This window comes from Gymnodraco acuticeps, unplaced genomic scaffold (genome assembly GCF_902827175.1).
Source record: "Gymnodraco acuticeps unplaced genomic scaffold, fGymAcu1.1, whole genome shotgun sequence".
Taxonomy (NCBI): Eukaryota; Metazoa; Chordata; class Actinopteri; order Perciformes; family Bathydraconidae; genus Gymnodraco; species Gymnodraco acuticeps.
The window spans coordinates 205,841-230,809 of record NW_022991289.1 but is presented as its reverse complement, the minus strand read 5'-3'; the positions used below and the strand labels follow the sequence as shown (position 1 = coordinate 230,809).

At 42.3% G+C, this 24,969-nt stretch overlaps 2 protein-coding genes across 4 annotated transcripts; both read right to left on the bottom strand.

Annotated features, from left to right (window-relative positions):
- Positions 1 to 664: 664 nt before the first annotated feature.
- On the bottom strand, positions 665 to 11,810 carry tmem129 (transmembrane protein 129, E3 ubiquitin protein ligase). The gene is made up of 7 exons (XM_034240050.1): positions 11,491 to 11,810; positions 10,425 to 10,483; positions 7,954 to 8,211; positions 2,018 to 2,178; positions 1,784 to 1,943; positions 1,612 to 1,684; positions 665 to 1,196 (listed from the first exon to the last, which is right to left on the bottom strand). Exons 1-7 carry the CDS (start codon positions 11,693 to 11,695, stop codon positions 1,012 to 1,014), a joined length of 1,101 nt encoding a protein of 366 aa, XP_034095941.1. The 5' UTR covers positions 11,696 to 11,810; the 3' UTR covers positions 665 to 1,011.
- Positions 11,811 to 14,975: 3,165 nt separating this feature from the next.
- On the bottom strand, positions 14,976 to 18,620 carry LOC117562198 (putative nuclease HARBI1). 3 transcript variants are annotated; one of them, XM_034240045.1, is made up of 4 exons: positions 18,389 to 18,620; positions 17,788 to 17,887; positions 17,643 to 17,688; positions 14,976 to 15,238 (listed from the first exon to the last, which is right to left on the bottom strand). In XM_034240045.1, exons 1-4 carry the CDS (start codon positions 18,490 to 18,492, stop codon positions 15,183 to 15,185), a joined length of 306 nt encoding a protein of 101 aa, XP_034095936.1. In that variant the 5' UTR covers positions 18,493 to 18,620; the 3' UTR covers positions 14,976 to 15,182. The 3 variants fall into 3 exon arrangements, with proteins under 3 accessions (XP_034095936.1, XP_034095935.1, XP_034095934.1); XM_034240044.1 differs by lacking the exon at positions 14,976 to 15,238 and having other exon boundaries at positions 16,780 to 17,688; positions 17,784 to 17,887; XM_034240043.1 differs by lacking the exon at positions 14,976 to 15,238 and having other exon boundaries at positions 16,780 to 17,688.
- Between the last annotated feature and the right edge of the window lie 6,349 nt (positions 18,621 to 24,969).

Genomic DNA, 24,969 nt, shown 5'->3' with positions numbered 1-24,969 from the left:
ACGGAGGGATAGGGTCTGCAAAATTAGTTTATTTTGGGGATTGACTGGATGCTCTGACCGGTCCACTTCCTGCCCGGCGCTATGCAACGCCTCGCGTCTAAAATAAACCAGCCGCCTATTTTTAGCGGAGCCCAGCGCCGAGACGTTTCTGGGACGCTCCTGAGCCGTAACGCGGCACGTCTGGTGGAATAACGGCCCTTCCACACGGCGGCGTGCGTTGAAGCTTCAACGTTTCTGCCCATTCACTTTGAATGGGGTGACGTCACGCTTTGCCGAACTGCATTGTGGTTCCGTCGCTTCGCTTTGCTCGCTTCAAAAGTTGAGCAATGTTCAACTTTTGAAGCTTCAACGGAGTTTCAGATACGCCCACCGGCAAGCTTCAACGCATGCCGCCGTGTGGACGCTGTGTAACACCCATTGACTACAGTGGCCGCGATTGCTGTGAACGCCGCGGCGCAGCCGTAACACGGCGCAGACGGACCCGGTGGAATCCCGTGGTTAGTATGGACAGAGCTCATTTCCTCACAGCACTTACACTAATGGGTCCATAATATGAAAAGACTGGAGTATATTAATAAAGTATATTTCATAAGAACATCCCTGCCTGATGATTATGGCCGTGGAAGACCTAGGCTGAAAATAAACTTTGGCATAGAAACACGAGTAATGTGAACGTTCTGCATTCAATCTTTATGCTAAGTTAAACACATTGTGGATGTCTCCTCACAGACTGCTCTGGGATCAGGGTAACTGATGTCATATGTCCTATCTGACAGGAGGTAATAACCAAAAAATCAAATCTCCCAAAATGTGAAATTGATCAGGCCATTTTACACAATGTTATGGTTAAAGCAAATGTTTACCAGTGTCATGTCCTAACTCTAAATAATGACTTCTTATTGATAGCAGGGAGTAAGCAGGTACAAGTTCAGTGTGATGTTCTGTACACTACTGTACACCTCCACATTATTAAAGAGCAAAGTGTCTCTTTGGATCTGTATTCAGGTGTTGTCAGTTGACCACACATATGTCCAGTATGCAGAACTTGGCTCTACAGGTGGGGCAGGGCACTCGGCTGGAGAGCCAGGTCTCAGGTCTCTGCTGGTCCTGTCGGCTGGCGAACCATCGGCCCAGACAGGACAGACACCACATGGGTCTGCAGAAACACTGCTGGCACTCTGACTCCGTATCAGCTCCTAGAACACACAGCGGTCACAGAGGAAGAGTCACAATCACAGGATATAAACTTAAAACTAACAAGAACATAAGAGCTGGATGAGTCAGGGCAGGGAAGAAACGGAACTATGTGCAAAGGGCATGGGGACATTACACAAACTCATCCTTTAAACCGGGCAATGCACTTATATACCACTGTTTGTATTGTAATATACACAATATATTCTTTGATCTTTTTTTCTTCTTTAATATAAATGTATATGTTTATAAAATGTTTTCTATGTACAAATAAACTTCTTATCTTATATATGAATAACTTTGAAGGATATTTTTACTTAACTTTTCACGTTAAATATTTGTATTTCTCTTTGATTTCATTAGGTAACTGAAACCCAATTTCCCAAGATAAACAAAGCGTTGTGATTGTCCCCTCACCTTCTGCGTGGCAGAGTCTGAGCAGCTTGGTGCCTGCTGGTGCCTGCATACAGCCGATACAGGGCTCCACCTCCTATAGAGACAGTACTCTTGTGAATAATGGTGCATTGATACTGTGATCAGGATAGGACAGGATGTTAGCAGTAGCATACACACACAAACAGTAGTGTACCTGTCCACTGGGGAGTGTGTACGGGCGATTGAGATCCACCTGAGCTCTAAAGGTTTCCAAGAAGAGTTCAGTGATGGTTTGGTGGATCACTACATTGGCAGCGTTTCTGATGGGAGCGTGAAGCTTCTCCCTGAGCTCTGCATACTCTGTAGAGATTAGCCTGGAAACAGTGGAAAAGTGACTTTTACTGACACAGACACGCACATGCGCACGCACAAACGCACACACACCCACCTGATATCAAAGGGTCTAACAGCCGGGTTGATGCTGCCCACGGTCAGGGTGAGGATCTGAGCCGGGGAGGTGGAGTCTGGAGTCAGCTGGTGCTGTCGAGACTCTGTCACGGTCACATGACAGTCCGTCTGTAAGGCCATGTAGACATGGTAGGTGGTCACCTGGAGAAGGACAAAGAAGATCAACCATGTGGATAAAATATCTTTTTTATAATGTTTTTTTTGTTGCAAGAATTTCAACAATACTTTGTTGTTGTTGATTTGCATAAAGGTGTTGATTTGCATAACCTAAACATACCATAAGCTAAAGTGTAGCATGAGCCTGAAAGTGCTTACATAGTCTAAATAGTCGACTAAACATTAGTCGACTATTTAGTCTTCATTCATCTTTATGTCACAGGAAGAAAAAGACAAATCGCTCTATCGGGGCGCTGCGTTTTCTTTGTCATCCAGAAAACCAGACTATGAGCTGGCAAACAGACTACAAGTAGAAGAAGGTCTCAAATGTAATCTTAACGATGCTATAACCTATTTTCCTGTCCACTTTGAAGCGGTACAACAAGCTGTAGAACAACATCAGAGATAGCATAACGTGTTCATGGCAGACTTGTAATCAGGCAGAGAGCAACATTAACATTTCAGTTGTGTTCTGTCCCCTGATACTGTCAGTCCAACTGAAGAGTTTGGTGATAATGAATGGGCTCTAAACAGCATTGCTTGCTGCTGGAGCCCTGCTGGTTTTGTTCCCTTTATTCTTCTGTTGCTTCTTCTTTCCTATTATTTTTCTATGCCAGCTGTTTTCACGTCCTGAACATCAATTTGTTTAAATATTGTAACTGTTGCCTGATATGGTTATACAAATAGGTAAAGCTGTATCAAAAGCCATTTTGGCACAGTGCACTCGAGTGATTCAAAGGTCTAGGGTTCCATTCTCTAGGTGACCAATTCCTATGATTTCACCAAAATCTTTGAAACGACATCTGAGAAACACCATTCACACGCTTGGACAACACGGACCAACGCTGAAAAGAATGAGACGATGGAATGTTTGACTATTCTGTGTGGTACAGTGGTTCTGGTGGTCTCTTTTATTTTGCATCTTGTTTCGTAGTGTGTTGGTCCTTCTGCCTCATTACCACCAGAGGGCAGGGTTGAGAAAGAACCACATTCTCCACAAGAATCCCCTCCCACTCAAAGCCATTTGTAATTAGTTTGATAATGTCTTTGTATTCCTTTATCAACAAACAGCCTTGTTTTCCATTAGTTCAAGGTTTCTATGTTCCTTGTTAGAGATGTCTCTTTTGTCTGCTGATACATTATTTGGATGTGTAGTTTATCTTGCCTTGTTATTATTTGTCCTCCCATCTGGGATGCCACTTTTATGTTGATGTTAGTCTTCAAGTTGCTTGGGTGCTGGTCGGGCCTGACAATTTGAATATTTAGAGTATGGTCAAAGCCTACAAAGGGTACATGTAACAAAAATAATAAGTATAAATCACATGTCCCCTTTAACACATTGCAATCATTCTCATTCAAACCTAGTTAAAGCCACACCCCTAAACAAATCAGAATAAATGCAACAAAAGAATAAACTGAACGTTCTGTTATAAGTTAGTCTGCTGTGGGTGAAAGTGTGAATTCATTGAACAGATTCTGCCCAAATTATCCAAAAGTATAATCCGCAGAACTCTAGATTTCAGGAGTTCACTCCCAACCAAAGTGAATATTCCCAAATAATGTTTTTTAGATAAATTCAATAAAAACAAACAAAAACACCCACCTTAAATTAGCTTTGGCAAATGTATTTGCAGATCTTAAAAGGTCTCCTATTATACTATGTTTTAACAATATATAACAGGTCTTAGATATATACAGAACATGTCTCTGAAGTGTTTGGCTGAAACACCAAACTGATCATTGCAGCATCCCATAATCCCCTCTGTTTCAGCCCTGTTTCAAAAGTGCTGATTCTCTGTCTGTGACTTTAGATGAAAATAAGGAGCCACTCCCCACGCCCCTCTGGGAGATATTTGGTTAAAAATAACACAATAGCCGCTTTCACACCAAGTACTTTGCCGTACTTAGTGCCGGCACTTAGTACCCCAGGGCACTAATGGCGCATTTCCACTGCAGCGGGTAGCCCCGTTTAAGCGCCCTTAACCGTCCTCAAGCGGCCAGGCCGGTTTTTGGTGGCCTTTCCATATAGCCTAGTACCGGCTAGCGGGTACTTTTCCCCTCTTTTTCCGGCCCCATAAAATCGTGGTTCTATCAGACCAGGGCCAGGGCTGAACTAGTGACGTCAACACTCTCGACTGCTGATTGGCCAGAGAGAATCGTCACAAGATCGCGCGCGAGTTCATCCCTAGCGTCGCATATATATTTAGAAGCAAGCTTGCAGCATTTTTATAAACAGCATTTTGTAAACGGAGGAGCTACAAAAATGGCTATGTCTAATAAGAAAAGCACACCGTGGTCGACCGAGGAGGTGACGACGTTCCTACATCTCATTGGGGATGATCAAATCCAGCGGGAGCTCGACGGAACAACTCGAAATGTGAACAAAAACAAAGCCGATCGCCCCGCCTACACTGCGTTGCTACCCCAGGTCCTAAACTGTAATGGAAATGCGCCACGGCCTCGGACGGCCAGCGAGGCAGCCCGAGGCCTGAGCGAGGACGCTTAAACAGGGGCTACCCCGTTGCAGTGGAAATGCGCCATAAGTACCCCAGGGCACTAAGTACCAATCGCGTTCACACCGGAATAAATTCCCTGAGGGAAGAATACGCAAATGAGCCGCTGACGTCACTTCGTCGTCTTCTGCTTTGGGTTTACTGGCAGGCTGTAAACCACTTCACGGCGTATACTGCCACCCGAAGTCCCCGGCTGGAAGTCCTCGGAGTTGGGGACTGGCTTCAGTAGAAGCTGCTGGGACTCCCAGCAGCTTCTACTGAAGCCTTCCGAGTAAATCGCCAGAACGCCGACACCTCCTCATCTCCACCGCTCCCATGTTTTGTTTTGTGTTGCAATCAATCAATGTTTATTTATATAGCCCAATATCACAAATGTTACATTTGTCTCAGTGGTCTTCACAGTTTGTACAGAATATCAGTATGACAATACGACACCCTCTGTCCTTAGACCCTCACATCGTACAAGGAAACACTTCCAGAGAAAACCCACAGTTTAAAGGGAAAAATGGGAGAAACCTCAGGGAGAGCAACAGAGGAGGGATCCCTCTCCCAGGACGGACAGACGTGCAATAGATGCCGTGTGTAAATCGAAAAAATAATAGATTTACAACATAGGTAGTCCAAATGTTTGGAAATGCATGTGTCTAAAATAAGAAAATGAATCCACGAGGATGTCAGCAATCTTGTGGGAGCCATCAGGGAAGTAGTATGATGAGAGTCAGGCAGGACCACATATAAGTCATAAGTCATTCTCTCTCCGTTGGTGCGCGGGGCTAATGCTAATGCTAATGCCACAAATACAATGGCGGCTTCACAAAACTTTGCAGAGTTTTACGGGGCGTGGTTTGCAATTCTCCCAGCCAATAGAAATTGGTACTTTTTTGGTACCACCTCTCTAGCAGGCACTAACAATGCAGTGTTTTCCCTACCATTGTCTTGGCGGGGCGCTGCGCTGCGCCCAACCTAAGGAGCCCTGCGCCCCGCCTGAAATTCAAGGTGTTTTTTTTAATTAAAAAAAAATATATACAGTGGGGCAAAAAAGTATTTAGTCAGCCAGCAATTGTGCAAGTTCTCCCACTTAAAAAGATGAGAGGCCTGTAATTTTCATCCTAGGTACACTTCAACTATGAGAGACAGAATCGGGGGAAAGAATCCAGGAAATCACATTGTAGGATTTTTAACGAATTAATTGGTAAATTCCTCGGTAAAATAAGTATTTGGTCACCTACAAACAAACAAGATTTCTGGCTCTCACAGACCAACTTCTTCTTTAAGAGCCTCCTCTGTCCTCCACTCGTTAACTGTATTAATGGCACCTGTTTGAACTCGTTATCAGTATATAAGACACCTGTTCACAACCTCAAACAGTCACACTCCAAACTCTACTATGACCAAGACCAAAGAGCTGTCAAAGGACACCAGAAACAAAATTGTAGACCTGCACCAGGCTGGGAAGACTGAATCTGCAATAGGTAAGCAGCTTGGTGTGAAGAAATGAACTGTGGGAGCAATTATTAGAAAATGGAAGACATACAAGACCACTGATAATCTCCCTCGATCTGGGGCTCCACGCAAGATCTCACCCTGTGGGGTCAAAATGATCACAAGAACGGTGAGCAAAAATCCCAGAAACACACGGGGGGACCGAGTCAATGACCTGCAGAGAGCTGGGACCAAAGTAACTAAGGCTACCATCAGTAACACACTACGCCGCGAGGGACTCAAATCCTGCAGTGTCAGACGTGTCCCCCTGCTTAAGCCAGTACATGTCCAGGCCCGTCTGAAGTTTGCTAGAGCATTTAGATGACCCAGAAGAGGATTGGGAGAATGTCATATGGTCAGATGAAACCAAAATAGAACTTTTTGGTAAAAACTCAACTAGACGTGTTTGGAGGAGAAAGAATGCTGAGTTGCATCCAAAGAACACCATACCTACTGTGAAACATGGGGGTGGAAACATCATGCTTTGGGGCTGTTTTTTCTGCAAAGGGACCAGGACGACTGATCCGTGTAAAGGAAAGAATGAATGGGGCCATGTATCGTGAGATTTTGAGTGACAACCTCCTTCCATCAGCAAGGGCATTGAAGATGAAACGTGGCTGGGTCTTTCAGCATGACAATGATCCCAAACACACCGCCCGGGCAACGAAGGAGTGGCTTCGTAAGAAGCATTTCAAGGTCCTGGAGTGGCCTAGCCAGTCTCCAGATCTCAACCCCATAGAAAATCTTTGGAGGGAGTTGAAAGTCCGTGTTGCCCAGCGACAGCCCCAAAACATCACTGCTCTAGAGGAGATCTGCATGGAGGAATGGGCCAAAATACCAGCAAGAGTGTGTGAAAACCTTGTGAAGACTTACAGAAAACGTTTGACCTCTGTCATTGCCAACAAAGGGTATATAACAAAGTATTGAGATGAACTTTTGTTATTGACCAAATACTTATTTTCCACCATAATTTGCAAGTAAATTCTTTAAAAATCAGACTTTCTGGATTTTTTTTTCTCATTCTGTCTCTCATAGTTGAGGTATACCTAGGATGAAAATGACAGGCCTCTCTCATCTTTTTAAGTGGGAGAACTTGCACAATTGGTGGCTGACTAAATACTTTTTTGCCCCACTGTATATAGCACCAAATTGGAACTGAAGTAATCTATCTACGGTCACTTTTCACATTGAACATGTGCTCTTTTATTAAATAAACTAAACGCCTATGTTATTTATCCAATGTATGTGCATGTTTCAGTGTCCACTGCTTTGCGTATTCACATTCTCCCTCCGCTTTTGTTCCTGAAACTTTCAGAATCTCTTAACACAGAGGGTGACACATGTTGATGTATGAAATACATAAAGTGGATTTTGCATAATAGGGGACCTTTAAATAATAGTGTATTGAAACGAGCTCGCAGGGCAGCCGATGATCGAGCTTTTCATGGCACTCGGTATTCTCTGGGGGATAAGTCAACTCTCTCAGACGCACAGCCATTTTTGTGAGATGGGTTTTTAAAAGTTGTCACAGGACGGGCTTGTTCTAACCAGTTTACCCTACTGTAAATCTTACACTATAAACAGATGTGTTTTAATTCATACCAGCTGTGTCCAAACTTTTCATGTGCCAAATGGACTCAAATGTGTATCGCCATGGGCATGAGATTTTCATGTAAGGGTCAACCTTAATGATAGACTTTAAGAACAGCTGATGAAGCATTATTGATCAGATGAGATCAAATGACATCACCCAGTATTCACTCACCTTTAACACCCAGCTGTCAGTCACTATCACTCGGGCTCCAGGGGCCCCTGTAGCAAACTTGTCGATGCGTCTGAACTCATCGTTGACGCTGGTTGCCACGGAGCCCCAGCTGGAGTGAGGAGGCTGTATGTGGGACTGCAGGGCGCGGCTGATTGGATGGTTGTGCCAGCGACGACGGGACCAGTAGATGACGAGCGTCCAGCTGGTCAACTGGAGGCAGAGGGAGAGCAGGAGGAAGGCTCTCCAGCTGTCACTCACCTGTTCAAACACAACACATCTGAGACCAAGGTTGCGGTCGGATAATCCAGAAATCTGCTCCTATTGTCTATCCCCATCTCCTATTCCTTGACCTCTGAGTGCAACGTCACGGGGCTAAGGAATAGTGGATAGGAGAATTCAAAAGGACTTAGGAGAAGAGACTGCGGTACTTTAGAGAATCCGAATGCACTTTCACTATCCAACGTGTTTATGATGCGCCAGCGGACGTCATGAATGTGCGTCTGCTGCTGTGGGGAAACTATGGAAACTACAGTTTTCTATACAGCGGACTACAACATGGATGTTCAATAAGAACGAGGGACTACTGTAAACTCATCTAGAGACTCTGCACCGTGCTCTGATGCTGTTGCTTTGCTTTATGAACGTGGACAACAGAGAAACATATTCTTCATGACCAAAGTTGGAATTGAAATAAAAAAGGAAAGTGAAACTTATGCTCGTCACCCTCTCCCTCCGGTCCACATTAATACAAATGATCCCAATACGTATGATTGTATGAACTATGAAAAGATCTTAAAATAAATACAAATGTATTTATTATAAACGTTAGTCCTTAACATCTATCACTGTGTATATCACCATTCAAACATCTTTTAAAAGTTGAACAAACCCCCCACAGCTCAGTGAAATGTTGACTTTATTTGATATTTCAGTAAAAACTAACGTTCATATTTCTCTTTTTGATTATAATACTGATGAACGTTCAAAACAAAGCACTTTGGCAACTTACCACATACGTTTTAAAATGCTTAATAAGCACCGTAACTTTCATGATATAATTTCTCCGTCATAATCGGTTGTTTCCGTGAACGGCCGACTGTTGTGTGATGGTAAATGCTGCGGCTGCAAGGCATTATGGGGCAGCATTTTCTCCTCTCCTTTCGTAAAGGGAGGTCCAGTGGTTCCTAAGCTAAAGGAGGTTATAAAGGACACTGCAACCCAAGCTCTAACAGAGAGGAAGTCTGGAGAGCATCCACAGGACAGCAGGAGCAGGACTTATGCAGGTAAAGATTGCACATTGAATAGCTGAGGCAGAAACAAAAAGATCTCTCAAAGCATTGTTTCATAAAATCCCTAACTTTTGTTATTACCAGCTAAACATACAATTATGAAATATCAAAAGTATTGCTACAAAGGAATATCATTAAATAAATACAAATGTCTTAATGAATAATACAAATGTAATAGGGGTGTCAAAGTAATAACACTAATCATCTGAATCTGTAGAGTAACTAAAAGCTGTCAGATACAAATAAAAAAGATTGGCATCTAAGATAATAGCGAGTAGAAGTTGAACATAGCATTAAATTAAAATACTAACTAAGTACCTCAAGATTTTACTGTGTGTAATACTCAATACTTAAGTGCAAGTTAATGCACACACTTTGTGACTACAGATTGCATGCCGATTACCTTAAAGTAAATCAATCTTTGTTTGGAATTGTTGCAATTATGATAATAATTTTGTATAAAGTAATTATATTGTCCACTCCCATGTTGATAAAAGTATAAAAAAAACTTGAAAAATATCTGTTTTTGAACAGATTAAACATTTGCGATTGATTGCGAGTCAACTATAGAAATCATGCCATTAATTGCGATTAACATCCTAATTGATTGACAGCCCTAAAATGTTAATATTCATAAAGAATATCATTTATGTTTGATGGAGTATTACTAATAATTACATCTACAAGCAGTGATGGAAGGCACCTCACACATGGACACGTGTTGGTGATACTGGAGGGCCGCCGGTTTCACGGTGAACATTTCTTATTGCATGAAGTGTGATTTGCTTGAAATACCATAGATATTGGTAATATTGCACCACTTCCTGTGTCCACTATGTAGCATTAGAAAAAGGCGCTTAATTTATGTTAATGTCGCTCTAAATCATGTGTAGACCAAACCCTGTCCTGTTCATGTAAATTGGATGTTGTTCATATAAGGCTGACTTCCTGTTTTCACCTGGCCACACCAAAGAACACTAGCCAGTCATTTAAGGGGAGAGACTTGACTCAATGCTTTGATGACTTTTCATTTTTGTCACAAGTCCACTCATATGACGGCTGAAACTAAGATCAACCATTACTCTGAATATTGGGATATTAAACAGTTGGTCAAAGTGTAATGCTTGTTTTTCGACTGATACAAGTGTGTTCTGCAGACAGACATTAGAGGGACAGGCTGACCTGGTGAATGGATCCCAGGTTTTTTTCTGGAGCAGCGATGCACATCCCCAAATAGTAACCTGCAGAGATGAAACCCATTAGTTCCAGTGACACACACACACACACTATTTGCAGCCTGTGACGACACAGTTCTGTTAGTTGTATCTAAGCATATTGGTTTTAAAATGTAATGATGACGGTGTCTACAAGGTGCTAAACGTTCCACTGCTGACACATAAAGCAATCAGGTTCTGTTTTTAGTTTGTAAATAACCGTGGCCAAAGTATAACATGGAACTTAATTTAAACCACACCAACCAACAAGTTAATTCATTTTGATATATTCCGATATACAGCTGCAGGTAAACTGTGTGACTCCTTCAGTATTTATCAGCAACGCAACATTAAATGAAATGTTGAGAACCCCAAAGTTGTGTTAGAAATGTCCCCAGCACATAGAAACTGTATTATCCAGGAAGTGGCCATATTTGTACTCTCGGTGGGCTGATTTTGACTATCATGAGAAGCGTTGTGATGATTGGATACAGAGAGCACAAGATGAAAATGATTACCTCTACTTTGAACAATTATTTTTCAAATAAATAGACAATTTGTCCAATCCAAATGATCCCCTACATCTTCCAAATTGATCTAAAATGTATCAGCCCACAGAGAGTACATACAACTGACATTTTGTGTTAAAAAAATGTCAGAAATGGACTTATCAATAACCCCCACACATTCTCAAATTCTCCAAATGGGCCAAGCCATTTTTTTAACTATTGTTTACATAGGCTATAATGCCATTTATTTTTAATAACACAACACATAATTGTCCAACATATGCAGGTTAGCATCCATCAGTTTCTATGTGCTGAGGACCCTACTATACATTCCTTACATAGGACTTTGGGGTACTCAACAGTTCCGGGTTCAGGACTCTATGAGCTGGCAGTCAGACTGACACCTGTCCTGCAGGTACACTGTGGGTGAACTCCTCCAGTATTTGTCAGTAATCGACTCGCTCATTTCCCCCTCATGTTATGTCTCTAAACACATTTAGAGACATAACATAACTTAGATATTACCTAAGGGCAGTGCAGAGTGGACCAGCAGGGTAATGCTGGTCCTCCGGACGTGGTACTGGATGAAGCCCACGTCCTCGCTGCCCAGCCAGGACGAGAAGAGGTTCTGGACGGTCAGCCCGGCCGAGCGGAACTCGTTGGGCGTGAACACGAAGCAGAGGGAGAACACGAAGTAAGCCAGAGTGAAACTTAACTCCGGACTCTCCATTCTTCAGGTAGGTCAACCGATATCACATCGAGAGTTATGTTTGCTTTTTCTCCGTCTTCTTCTTCTTGTTATGCTCCTGCTGCTGCTGCTTCTTCTTCTTTAACGGCTTTATGAAGGCTGGTAACCAGCGTTAAAGGTGCATTACCGCCACCTACTGTATTGGAGTTTGGACCAGAACTGTGTAGGCTGCGGCCCCACGCCCCCTAAAATCTCGTCATAATATGGAGCTAATTTCCTGCCATAACTCCACAAACAAACTAAACAAATTTTACAAATGCCTTATGATTCACTAACAAACACAGTGTGGTTTGCAAATACAAAACACCATCTACAAACTAATGCATTTAGTTTTGCAAAGAAAAAACGTATCTATCAAACAAACCAACACACTCTCACTCCCTAAGCGTCCAGGAGCGACGTTTGGTCAGTGTCCGTGGCGTCCAGTTGTGACGCTCCTAGGCTCCTTCAGCGTCATAAAGGGACGCAAATAGCTTTCAACTGATTGCAATGTATTCCCATCTGCGGCGGGATTTGACGCTCATGGAAGCACGGCATTCGTTTGTGTCGGCTGCCCTTAAAGGCAATGTGAGCGTCCATTCCCATTGGATAACGGAGAATTGTACGCCCGGAAGTAAGTATTCCTCTTACTGTCGATTGATTTTACAGTGATGTGTGCACTACTCATCGACTAAAAAACACCAGATTATCCTTGTTAATTACACAACATTGATTGGTTTAAATTGTGTGCAATGCTTTTGTATTTTTCCCCTTCGATTCGGAGAAACAAATATTTTTTCGGAGTAAAGGATGGCAGAAGACACTACACTACCCAGAATCCCCAGCTATCGTTTGGACTACACCATGTGCTCTGTTTGACAAACCCTGTGATAGTCCTCAAGCTCTGTGATTGGAGAGTGTGCTCCGAGGGTTACGCCTATTCTCGAACAGCACTTGAAATGGGATGGAACCAAGGCATTGATTGATTGATTGATTGATTGATTGATTGATTGATTGATTGATTAATTGATTGATTGATTGAAAAGTGTATTAACAGCTTGTATATTGGGTACAGTACAGTACAGCTCAAAACATACAATTGTTAAGGGGATGCAGACCAGAGAAAGACTTTCGTCTTGTTTACATCAGGGGTCCCCCATTTCCAATTCATCATGTCATTTAAGACATATAAGACATATTTGACATACAGATGGCTTATTTACAATTTACATACAGTTGTTTTTTTTACATACAGATTGCTTGTTTACAATTTTCATTTTAGATTTGGTTCTAATACATCCTAACCGGACATTTAAGACATACCAAGTCTACAGATATACAGTTAGTAACAGAGTCTAAAATGCGAGTATATACATAGATGGGGGGGGGGGAAGCTGTCCATTGAACGACAGGTTGAGATTTGTACCATTACCGGGGCCAGTTTTGCAATGCTCTCCCCCGAAGGTGCTCTTTAAGAGAGGTTTTGAAGGTAAGTATAGTTTTACTTTCCTTTACAGTTGTGGGAAGAGCGTTCCACCTTGATGTGGCATAATTGCGAAACGTGTATTCCCCCTTTTTTGTGCCAAATCTGGGTTTCACATGATTTGTGGAGCTCCCTCTGGTGTTATGATCATGGTATTCCTTGACCTTTGGGAATAATTTTGACATGTACATGGGTACCATAGAGGTGTAGTGGATCTTGTAGACCAGGCCCATTGCAAGTAGCTGTACTCTGTCGTCTACTCTAAGCCATCCTAGGTTGTCAAAGTGGGCAGAGGTGAGGTGGGTTCTAGATGAAAGGTCAAGCAGTAGTCTGACCAGTTTATTTTGCGATGTTTGAAGTTTTGCAGACTATCCAAAACTGGATTTGAACGGGTCCACCGCATCCCCCCCTCCCCCACCCCGTCCCCAGAACTACACATGCTGGCTATTCTGTTTCGCAACATGTTAGGCTTGTTTGAGACAAGCAAGACCTGCGCAGACCTGCGCAGTTGCGATCAACGTCTTGCTAGTGCGTTGCATGATGGTTAGTCATTTTGTCCGACTTGCTCTGGAGGCCCGCCCACATGAGACTTTGAAATTTCGCGGGACAAAGACGCCCGCAGCCTTGAGAGCGAGGCGAGGCGAGTTGGCGCAGTTGCTCTCCACGGGCTGCGGAAGCGAAATGCTTCATGGGAAACGGCTCGCTGGTATCTCGAGCTGAGCGCTCATTGGTGGTTTTTACCACGTGCTGCTGATGAAACTCTCCAATTGGCTGGCAAAAGTTTGTTGTTGTTTTGTGTCAGTTTTACGTCGCCACATCCATTCCCATTTTTCATCATTGTTCCACAATATTTATCATCATGAAATTAATATCTATATATTTTATACTATACTTGCACTGCTTACCGTTTTCATACTTTATATATCTTAGCATATTCATACACACTGTTCATACTGCTCACAGGCTGATATCTAGTGTATTCATACCCCACTGTTTATTCATCATTCAATTCATTCTATATGTTATTCTGTAGATTGTGTACATTACTTTCCACTTCACTGCTTGTTGCACCTGGTTAGAAGCTAAACTGCATTTAGTTGTCTCAGTACCTGTAATATGTGCAATAACAATAAAGTTTCTCTTTAAGTTAAACCAAATCATTAAAATAAAATCTAATGTAATGTAATGATTTGGTTTAACCTTATTTATTGAATACATCATTTCAAATGGCAAGATTAAATCAAATTACATCCATGTTGTACACATCATAAAGCTTAAAGTGGCAGCTAAAGAATTAACACAGCAGCAGGTCTGTTCAATTGATGCTCATTAAGCTTCATGTGTGCGGATCTGAAGGGACTGATCATTTGTAGCCTGTCCACCTATCAGTTTTGCAAACATTAAGAGGGAGGAGCATTTCTAATTATGGAACCCAGTCACTGGTGTGGTTCATCATCATGACTGAATTAACAAACCTATATAAAGAAATGGAGATCACCTTTGTCTACAGTGGGTAAAATGGAATTTGTGGTGCTTACACTGTGTGACGAACAGGGAGACATCACTGCAAGAGTCTCACAAGACATTTCCCAAAGACTACAAAATGGTGAGTAAACAACTAAATTGCATTCCAACAATCTGGATATGATTTTAAATGATGTAAATTATTTTTCAGATAACAGTTTAGCAGCTGCACTTATGCAGCAAGCAAGGGCTGCAACAAATGCACAAGGTAATCAATAATTTAAATCAAAAATGGTATTGTCTTTTAATGCAAATCAAACAAATGACATATTCATGTTTATTGTAAACAAATATTTAATTTTCTCTCAATCACAGTCCCTTTAGATCTGTCTTCAGATGCTAGGCCTGCTCCTGAAAGGCCTGCTCCTGATGAAAGACCTGCTCCTGACGAAAGGCCTGCTCCTGATGAAAGACCTGCTCCTGACGAAAGGCCTGCTCCTGATGAAAGGCCTGCTCCTGTAAGGCCTGCTCCTGTAAAGCCTGCTAGATCCCAAGCTGGCACTCCTCACCTGGCATCCCCCTCCAGCCGGTCAGAACACCTTGAGGCAACACAAGGTACAGTAACTAAAATGAGGATCTAAACAGCAAATGCTATTTGTTTGAGTTACTAACACTTGTGTCTTAACAGATTTCACACACACACACACACACACACACACACACACACACACACACACACACACACACACACACACACACACACACAACACCATACTGCTGCTTTTGGACCTGACAAAAACACACCAACAGGTGTACTATCACTCCAAACCCGGTTTTTACAAAATTCTACAACGGCAGTTCAGCAAGGAGGGATACAGTTTCTCCTCAGACAAAATCCGGAAAAAAACTCAACAACCTTTTGACCACCTACAAAAGGGCCAAGGACCGTTGTACCTCAACAGGAGAGGGGAACATAACGTGGGAATATTATGGGGTAAGAAGTTTGTTCTTGCACATCTAGTTGGTAAAAGCAACATTTCCATTTGAACAATTCTGCAATTCCACAGATAATGGACAACCTGTTTGGGAGGTGCGGTGTTGGGAGCGCACCACCAGGCACTCTTGTTTCCACCCCTCTATTACCCACTGCCTCACAACCATCCACCACACTGATGTGTGCCTCTGAGGCCCAGCCTGGTCCCTCCATGACCCTGCCCACCACACTGCCGTGTGCCTCTGAGGCCCAGCCTGGTCCCTCCATGACCCTGCCCACCACACTGCCGTGTGCCTCTGAGGGCCAGCCTGGTCCCTCCATGACCCTGCCCACCACACTGCCGTGTGCCTCTGAGGGCCAGCCTGGTCCCTCCATGACCCTGCCCACCACTCAGCCGAGATCAATCCGGTCTCGAGTCTCCCATCCCTCCATCTACGACCTGTATGAGGCCCACTCGGAGAGGAGGACCAGTGCACTGGAGACACTGGTGCGGCCAGAACAGGAGCGCCGGAGAAGGCTGAAGGAGAGAAATAGGAGGAGGTTTGAAGCTAAAATGTTGACTGCGATGGGAGAAGTTGTTTCCCAGTTAAAGTCCATTGGGAGCCAACAAGAGCGCATCATTGAGCTTTTGCAGGACAAGCCCAATATGCCATAATTTCCCCCACACTGGGTATTCCCTGAATTAATTTGTTTATAAAGAACACCACCTCAGTTTGTTTATGGAAGTAATATTGTTTAGATTAGTTATTTATTTTCCTCGTTATGCAGTTGAGTTATTATTTCATCCCTGGCAATTGCCTTGTAATATTTGTATTTGTATACACTAAGTGTTCACAATGTTTATATGCAATTATTATTTATTTGCCAAGTACATGTGTACATATGTATATATAGTTATTTCATTTTCAAAGAAGATAGTCAACTGCTATTGACATGTGCAGAAAATGACCATATCTAGTTTTCATATATATGCATTTATTGTTTACTTGCCCAATCATTTTGGATGACATTACATGTTACTTGTTAGGCGCTTTAATCCAAAGCGACTTACATACTCAATACTGTGATAAAAGGAAAGGAAATACAAAACAAATGTCTTCCACAAAGAATATGACAGTGGTTATTTGTGGGGGGTCGGGGGTGGGGGGGTGGGGTGTGTGTGTGAGCTCTTTAAAAAAGGTCACAAATCTGATTTCTGTGCAACACTGCATCTTGGTTCTGGGGATGCGGTGCCCTGTTATCTGCTGCTTCAACCTGCTCATCAACTTCAATTGCTTCCCCTTCCTCCAAGCACATGTTGTGAAGTATGCAACAGGCAGTGACTGCTGTGCTAATGTTTGCAATGTTTTTCATGTACAAACATTTGAGCCTCCTGAACTTCGTTTTCAGTAGGCCAAAGGTATGCTCAATGACCACGCGTGCAACATTTAATTTTTGATTGAAACGACACTGCCGAGCAGTTAAATGGCCATTGTCCCTGTATGGCCTCATAAGCTGAGGCAATAGTGGGTAGGCAGAGTCCCCAATGATGTGCATTCCCTCAGGCACCAGGGACTGGGGATCTTCATCAAGCAGCCTTCCAACAGCAGACAACCGGAATGCCCGTGCATCATGCCAGCTACCAGGGTGGCCCACATTAACATGACAGAATCTCCGTTTACTGTCACAGAACCCAGTAAGTACAACAGAATAAAACTGTTTTCTGTTGATGTATGCTACTGGGTTCTCACAGTGTGGTTTCACAATAGGAATGTGGCATCCATCTACCGCACAGACAGTGTTGGGAAATCCTGCTGCACGAAATCCTAACTCAGAATTATGTAGGGCTTGCCCTGTGGGCCAGGAAATGTGGTGAGATAAATATGTGGTGACAAGACTACAGAATTCATGGAGATGCAGGCAGACAGTGGATTTGGTGATATTGAAACGATCAGCAACCCCCCTATAGGACTCCTGGTTTGATAGAGTCCACAGACAGGCAAGAACACTGTTTTGAAGCGGCACTTTACTGTGCTGTCTGTTCCAGTAGAACGGGCCAATAGTCGTCATCACATCCTGTTTGGTAGAAAGGAATAAATGGCTTTTAATATCACCAGTCCAGATAATACATATTTGATGTTATTTATATATATATATATATACACACACACATACTTCCACATGTCCCCTGGACAATCGGAAATGACTTTTGAAGTCTGAAGGACTGTACTGTGGGACCACTTCTTCCACAAATTGTTGGACCTTTGGAACGGATCTAAGGAAGGCAGACACAGGAGCAAATGATGACCATAAATCATTAGACCTATTCAACATTCTTTATATATATATAACTGCTGCTGCTGCTGTAGGCCTATATTATCTTCACTTGATTTCAGTTGTATTCTTGTTTATTTATTGTATCTTTGTACTACTATCTTGCTTGCTTTCTATATCTTTAGTAAAGTAGCTTTTATCTTATCCCATTGGACTAAAAAAGACTAATAGTGTCATAATTTTGCACAATTTGTGATCTGTAGAGTAAAGTAATCAGTCCGGATAATCGATCATACTTTTTAATTTAGACTGATGCAACAATATATTTTGTCTTTTTACTTGTGTATTGTATTGTGTATCTGTTTTTGTTACCTGCCTAGGTAGCCTACTACGGATGTAAATTAGCACGTTTGCTCAAACACATTTATACTTCTTGTATTTTATACTGATATACACATGCTCTGTCCCTATCAAATTAAAAAATAAAAAGATACGTAATTACCTCCGCAGACGGTGTTCATCATGCCATTCTCCATACAATACATGTGGGATTTCTATTGCATCCACTTCATCTGCAACGAAAAACGCCAACGCAATTTCCGCCATTGCAAACCCAGCCAGTCAAGCCGACTCCGACTCCGAGCTGTCCGACTTAAGACGAGCTTTTTGACACCTCCCCCGGCTGCGATCGGCTACTCTCGTCTACTTTCGAGGCGAGCCGCAATGTGTCTCAAACAAGCCTGTTCTCTATCTATGGCACGTCTCTACTGGGAGTTGTAGTTTTAAAAGACGTTTTCGTATTTCCCATAATAAGAAGTTGCCAGTATTAAACTGTACATCCATGGAGGTTTAGGGGATAGGAAACACTCAAATTTAAAACATATAATTAATAAATGGGTGAAAATTGCTTGTGCCCATAATGGGCAGCATTAATATATATATATACACACATGCCAGCTACGGTCAGAAGAGCTTTATTTAACAGCTGGTCTTATGTTTGTGACCCCTGTTGTTAATTGATAACATTACATTACATTACATTAATTGATAAGCCTGAAACATGCACTTGTCAAGGTTCAGAGGCAAATTTTGCAAATATGGCAGTAGCCATCGATCAGCTTAAGATAAGATATACTTTATTGATCCCAAGTTGGAAACATTTGCGTTACATCAGTATGTGTAACAGTTGTAAATATGCAGTGGTGTTTATTTGTAAATCATTTAGTATAATCACACAAATTCTGTGTTTTATATTTAACAATTCTTTGTTCTTTATTTATAGATTGTTCAATACCTGACAAGGCCGGAGATGAAATATCTACATACATCTTATAAGAGTATAATACATTATGTATAATATCAGTTAAAATAAGTGCTTCAACATAGTTAACATTGCTGGAGGTATGCACAAATATCGATAATGTCTTGTAATGCACTATTGAGGAACCTGCGACCCAAGTTTTTCATTCAATGCAGAACTACACCATAGTTGTGTAGGCCTATATGATATGTCAATAAACCTTAGAAAATCTTGAAATCTTGAAAGGGATGTGCAAAATAGTCATTATATACAGTCTTTAATGAACTATTAGTAGAGAATAACGAGTAATGAATACTTTATAGGGATCCTATTAATATCTAATAATAAAAATAATGAAATTCAATAACATGCTTTAACCACTAGGTGTCCCTTTATATCAGCTGTGCGCCTTTATGGTGTAAATACAGCCTATCTACCAATTGGATCAAATATAAAAGTCAGCCGAATTAGTGTTGATACTGCAAGGAGACGTATTGTGTGAAAATAAATGTAAGATGTTGTTTAATGGCTGATATATTTATGATCCACGTCACGTTTTCAGTTCCTCATGTTTGTCTAGAAGTCTTCTCATCAGGGCTTTATAAATACAGAACTACGGCAGATATGTAATATTTAATGCAGCCGAACCGTGTATTACAATGCCGTTATGTGATGACTTTTAAAGAGAAAAGCAAGAACACTCGGAATAAAGTATTATTTTATTATTTTTAAATGTTTTCGGTCTGTTTCCGGTATTTGTTAATGACGATGTGCTGTGAGATGTGAGACTGGAATTGCACAGGGGAAAATAACGTAGGCTATATTTAGATGCGGATTTTGTTAAACTAATATGTTTGCGTTGTGGACCAACACTATACATTGACGGGGAAGGGGGTAGCAATAAAGATAACACCATTAAACAGTTACACAACATAACAGAAATAATATCGATAGCAGCGTCCCTAGCAACCACCTTGGTAACAATGAAAACGTCGCGATTTCCTGAAGTAATCTTCGTAATAACTAGCAAACTAAAGATCATGTACATCCACTGCACACATAATCTGAAATAACAACTCATATTTCTCGCATCAAATGACATCAAAACGCATTTTAATGGCCAAACTAACTTTAAAATAGGCATTTTCCACCGAGAATAAAACGAAGTTCGGCCATGTTTTTTTTTTCTGCAGGGAGAAATTTGAAGATCACGTGACATAGACGCCAGCCATTGGAATGAATGGTGAAAAAAAACGGGGTTTGTCAAACAGAGCACATGGTGTAGTCCAAACGATAGCTGGGGATTCTGGGTAGTGTAGTGTCTTCTGCCATCCTTTACTCCGAAAAAATATTTGTTTCTCCGAATCGAAGGGGAAAAATACAAAAGCATTGCACACAATTTAAACCAATCAATGTTGTGTAATTAACAAGGACAATCTGGTGTTTTTTAGTCGATGAGTAGTGCAGATATCACAGTAAAATCAATCGACAGTAAGAGGAATACTTACTTCCGGGTGTACAATTCTCCGTTATCCAATGGGAATGGACGCTCACATTGCCTTTAAGGGCAGTCGACACAAACGAACGCCGTGCTTCCATGAGCGTCAAATCCCGCCGCAGATGGGAATACATTGCAATCAGTTGAAAGCTATTTGCGTCCCTTTATGACGCTGAAGGAGCCTAGGAGCGTCACAACTGGACGCCACGGACACTGACCAAACGTCGCTCCTGGACGCTTAGGGAGTGAGAGTGTGTTGAGCAAACACATAACATTTTTTTAATAAATCATGTTTCAGAGACTAATTCAGCATAGGTTTTACAAGTACAACACTTTTTTTTTACAAGTACAAAACTTTTTCTTCTCACGGCGGAATATTACTGCCAAAAGTCAGGTGACTCACTCCCGTGACTTTTGGCAGTAATATTCCGCCGTGGTTGTTTTCATACCATCAGGGCCGGCCCTGACCAATTGCTGCCCTAGGCAAGATTTTAGCTTGCGCCCCCCCCCCCCCCCAAATGCAGACACTCACTATGACTCGCGCATGCATGCACGTGCACGGTTGTGGCATGACCACCAAAACAGAAATATATGGACACAAGATGTGTGCAAATTAATTTAGTTTCCTATCCATTTGAACATGATTTAAGTGGGGGGGGACATAACATCCTCTAGGCATGCTCCCCGGGGAAGATAATTTTTTCTTAATATTGAAGTTAAAAGCATCAATCTGGTTGGTGCACTTTGAGAGCAACATTAAGAGTCACCAGACCCTCCTTCCACCAACACACTTACCTCCTTTTCCCCTCTCTCTCCAAGTGAGGTTCTTACCCTCATTACCTCTGCCCGCCCTACCACCTGTCCTCTGGACCCTATCCCTTCAAACCTCCTTCAGACTATCGCTCCTGATATTCTACCGTTTCTCACCCATTTCATCAACACTTCTCTAACTTCTGGTCACTTTCCAAACAGTCTCAAGGAGGCAAGAGTAAACCCTCTCCTAAAGAAACCCACTCTCAACCCGTCTGATGTTATAAACTACAGGCCTGTCTCTCTCCTCCCGTTCCTGTCTAAATCACTTGAACGCGCTGTCTTTAAACAACTCTCCTGTTATCTCAATCAGAACAACCTTCTGGATCCGCACCAGTCTGGTTTCAAGGCAGGTCACTCCACAGAAACTGCTCTCATTGCTGTCACGGAGGAACTGCACACTGCCAAAACTGCATCCCTCTCCTCTGTCATCATCCTATTGGACCTGTCTGCTGCATTCAACACGGTGAATCATCAGATCCTCCTTCGCACTCTCCAAAAACTTGGAGTTTCAGGCTCTGCACTTTCCCTCCTCACCTCATACCTGAAAGACCGTACCTACAGGGTGACTTGGAGAGGGTCTGAGTCCGACCCTTGTCAATTAACTACGGGGGTCCCTCAGGGCTCTGTTCTTGGTCCCCTCCTCTTCTCCCTGTACACAAACTCGCTCGGATCAGTCATTAGCCCGCATGGTTTTTCTTACCACTGCTACGCTGATGACACCCAATTAATTCTGTCCTTTCCCCGCTCAGAGACCCAGGTCGTTGCACGCATCTCTGCTTGTCTAGCTGACATCTCTCAGTGGATGTCTGCTCACCACCTCAAGCTCAACCTTGACAAGACTGAGCTGCTCTTCCTCCCGGGAAAAGATTGTCCCACTCTTGACCTAACAATCAACATCGGCACCTCAGTTGTTTCCCCGACTCAGACTGCAAGGAATCTGGGTGTGACCCTAGATAACAACCTGTCCTTCACTGCAAACATCGCTGCTACAACCCGTTGCTGCAGATACACGCTTTACAACATCAGGAAGATACGTCCCCAGCTGACTCAGAAAGCGACTCAGGTTCTGGTCCAGGCTCTCGTCATCTCACGCCTAGACTACTGCAACTCCCTCCTGGCTGGTCTACCTGCATGTGCCATCCGACCTCTGCAGCTCATCCAGAATGCAGCGGCTCGTCTGGTCTTCAACCTTCCTAAATTCTCCCACACCACTCCGCTCCTCCGCTCCCTTCACTGGCTTCCGGTAACTGCTAGAATCCACTTCAAGACACTGGTACTTGCTTACCATGCTGCGAATGGATCTGGCCCTTCCTACATCCAGGACATGGTTAAACCGTACACCCCAGCGCGTGCACCACGCTCTGCATCAGCCAAACGACTCGTTGCGCCCTCGCTGTGAGGGGGACCCAAGTTCCCATCGGCGAAAACACGTGGGTTTGCTGTCCTGGCTCCAAGATGGTGGAATGAGCTCCCCATTGACATCAGGACGGCAGATAGCTTGCACATCTTCCGGCGCAAACTGAAAACTCATCTCTTTCGACTCCACTTCGAGCGTTAGAACTATTAACGAAGCACTTTTATACTAATAAAGGACTGGCTTACCTAAAGCCAGTTGAGTAGCACTTGAAATGTTTGGCTCTATGAAACCTGATGTACTTATATGATTCTGTTTTCTTCAAGGTTGTGTCTTCCTGGTCGAATGTACTTATTGTAAGTCGCTTTGGATAAAAGCGTCAGCTAAATGCAATGTAATGTAATGTAATGTAATGTAATGTAATGTAAAAGAGATCTATGGATACATCTCTCAACGCCCATATGAAACAGAACTGTAAGCAGATTTTCTTTTTCTTTATGGATACTTTACAAATCACTCCCGTTTTAAACTGTATTCTTGTTTATTAATAACAACTTTTTTTACTGTCATATAGTATTTTATACCTGTTTTTCATCTGTTCTCTTATTTTTTATAACTATAAGGATCATATAAAGATGTGCCTTTACCTCACTGAGCTGAGGTTATCTGAGTCGCTCAGTCATTCAGGAGAGAGCTCTCTAAAGCTCTCCCCCCCACGGCCGATTACACAGTAAATTCCAATGTTAATAAAAGCACACAGAAGCTGTACTGTAAACGTTTTTTTGGGAGTTTGATTTATTTTAACACTAGAACCGCCAAACGGGTACATTTTACCCGCAGCTGTTATTTGCTTGTATGTAACTTTTTTTCGATAACATATTAAAGTCTCCCAGTCCGTGACTTTTCCTGAAAGTGTGTTATATAGCACCCTCTGTTGTTAAAAATTGTCAATAGGAAGTCAGATTGAAAAAATCGCCCAAAAAATTTCCATCTATACCCATATCCGCCAGCGGGTAATGTTTACCTCATAGAAATGCAACGTAAACATGACGCGTTGCTATAGAAACACCTTTTGTCTACTGCGGTTCCTTTATAGATAGAGAGAGAGAGAGAGAGAGAGAGAGAGAGATAGATATATTGATAGATAGAGAGAGAGAGAGAGAGAGAGAGAGAGAGAGAGAGAGAGAGACAGAGAGACAGAGAGGCTGTATCATCATGAGCTCCTGAAGATTTCAACTTTTCTGTTTTTAAAATGAGGTAAACTTAAACTTTTCTGACAAAATTAGAAGAAGAAACACTTGTTGAACGGATTGACCTACCTGGAAACAAAAAAAGAAAGATATACGGCAAGAAACGGCAAGAAACCTGGTAAAATACGGTTCAACTGAAGAACCCAGCAGAGAAGCTAACCAACTGCCAACCAACTGCCAACCAACTGCCAAACTGACGGTTAGTTCACTGCCAAACTGACGGTTTGCCTAACTAGTAGAGGAACAAACCCCCAAAAAAGGCTTTAGTTATCGAGATACCCCTACCCGAGGTAGAACAAAGCACAACCATGTTTTTTCATTACTTTAATATCTGTAATATATGAAACGATTGTTGTATAAAAATATTTTAATGCAAAATAAAAAAATTTGGTTGATGTATGGAACCTTCCCATAACCGAAAATAGTGAAAATGTAGGTTCCTCTGAAGGGGGCCATGTCAACCTTATCACGTGTATATCTGGAAATAAGGATCAGAATGTCACCAACTTTGGTTGATATGTTCAGGGTGAGGCAAAGCATACACTAAAGCACATTTTGTACCAATACCTTTGTCCATCTTTGTAAAATATACAATCAAACACTGATACAATTTAGGCGGAAATGAAATTTGAAAGGAAAAATCCAAAAGGTATGTTTATACTTTTCTGTCATTATCAAAGTTAGGAGACCAATCCCCAAAAAACCTTATTTATATGTACCAAAGAGTGTTATCTTATGATAAAAGTTGGTTATTTGACTATTAGGGGCTGGTAACCTCTTCTGTCACCAGCCCCTAACAGGTTGCTAGTGCAGCAAGGTCTTCCAACTGACAAATAGAATGGGCCCTATAGGTGTAAATGGATGAACG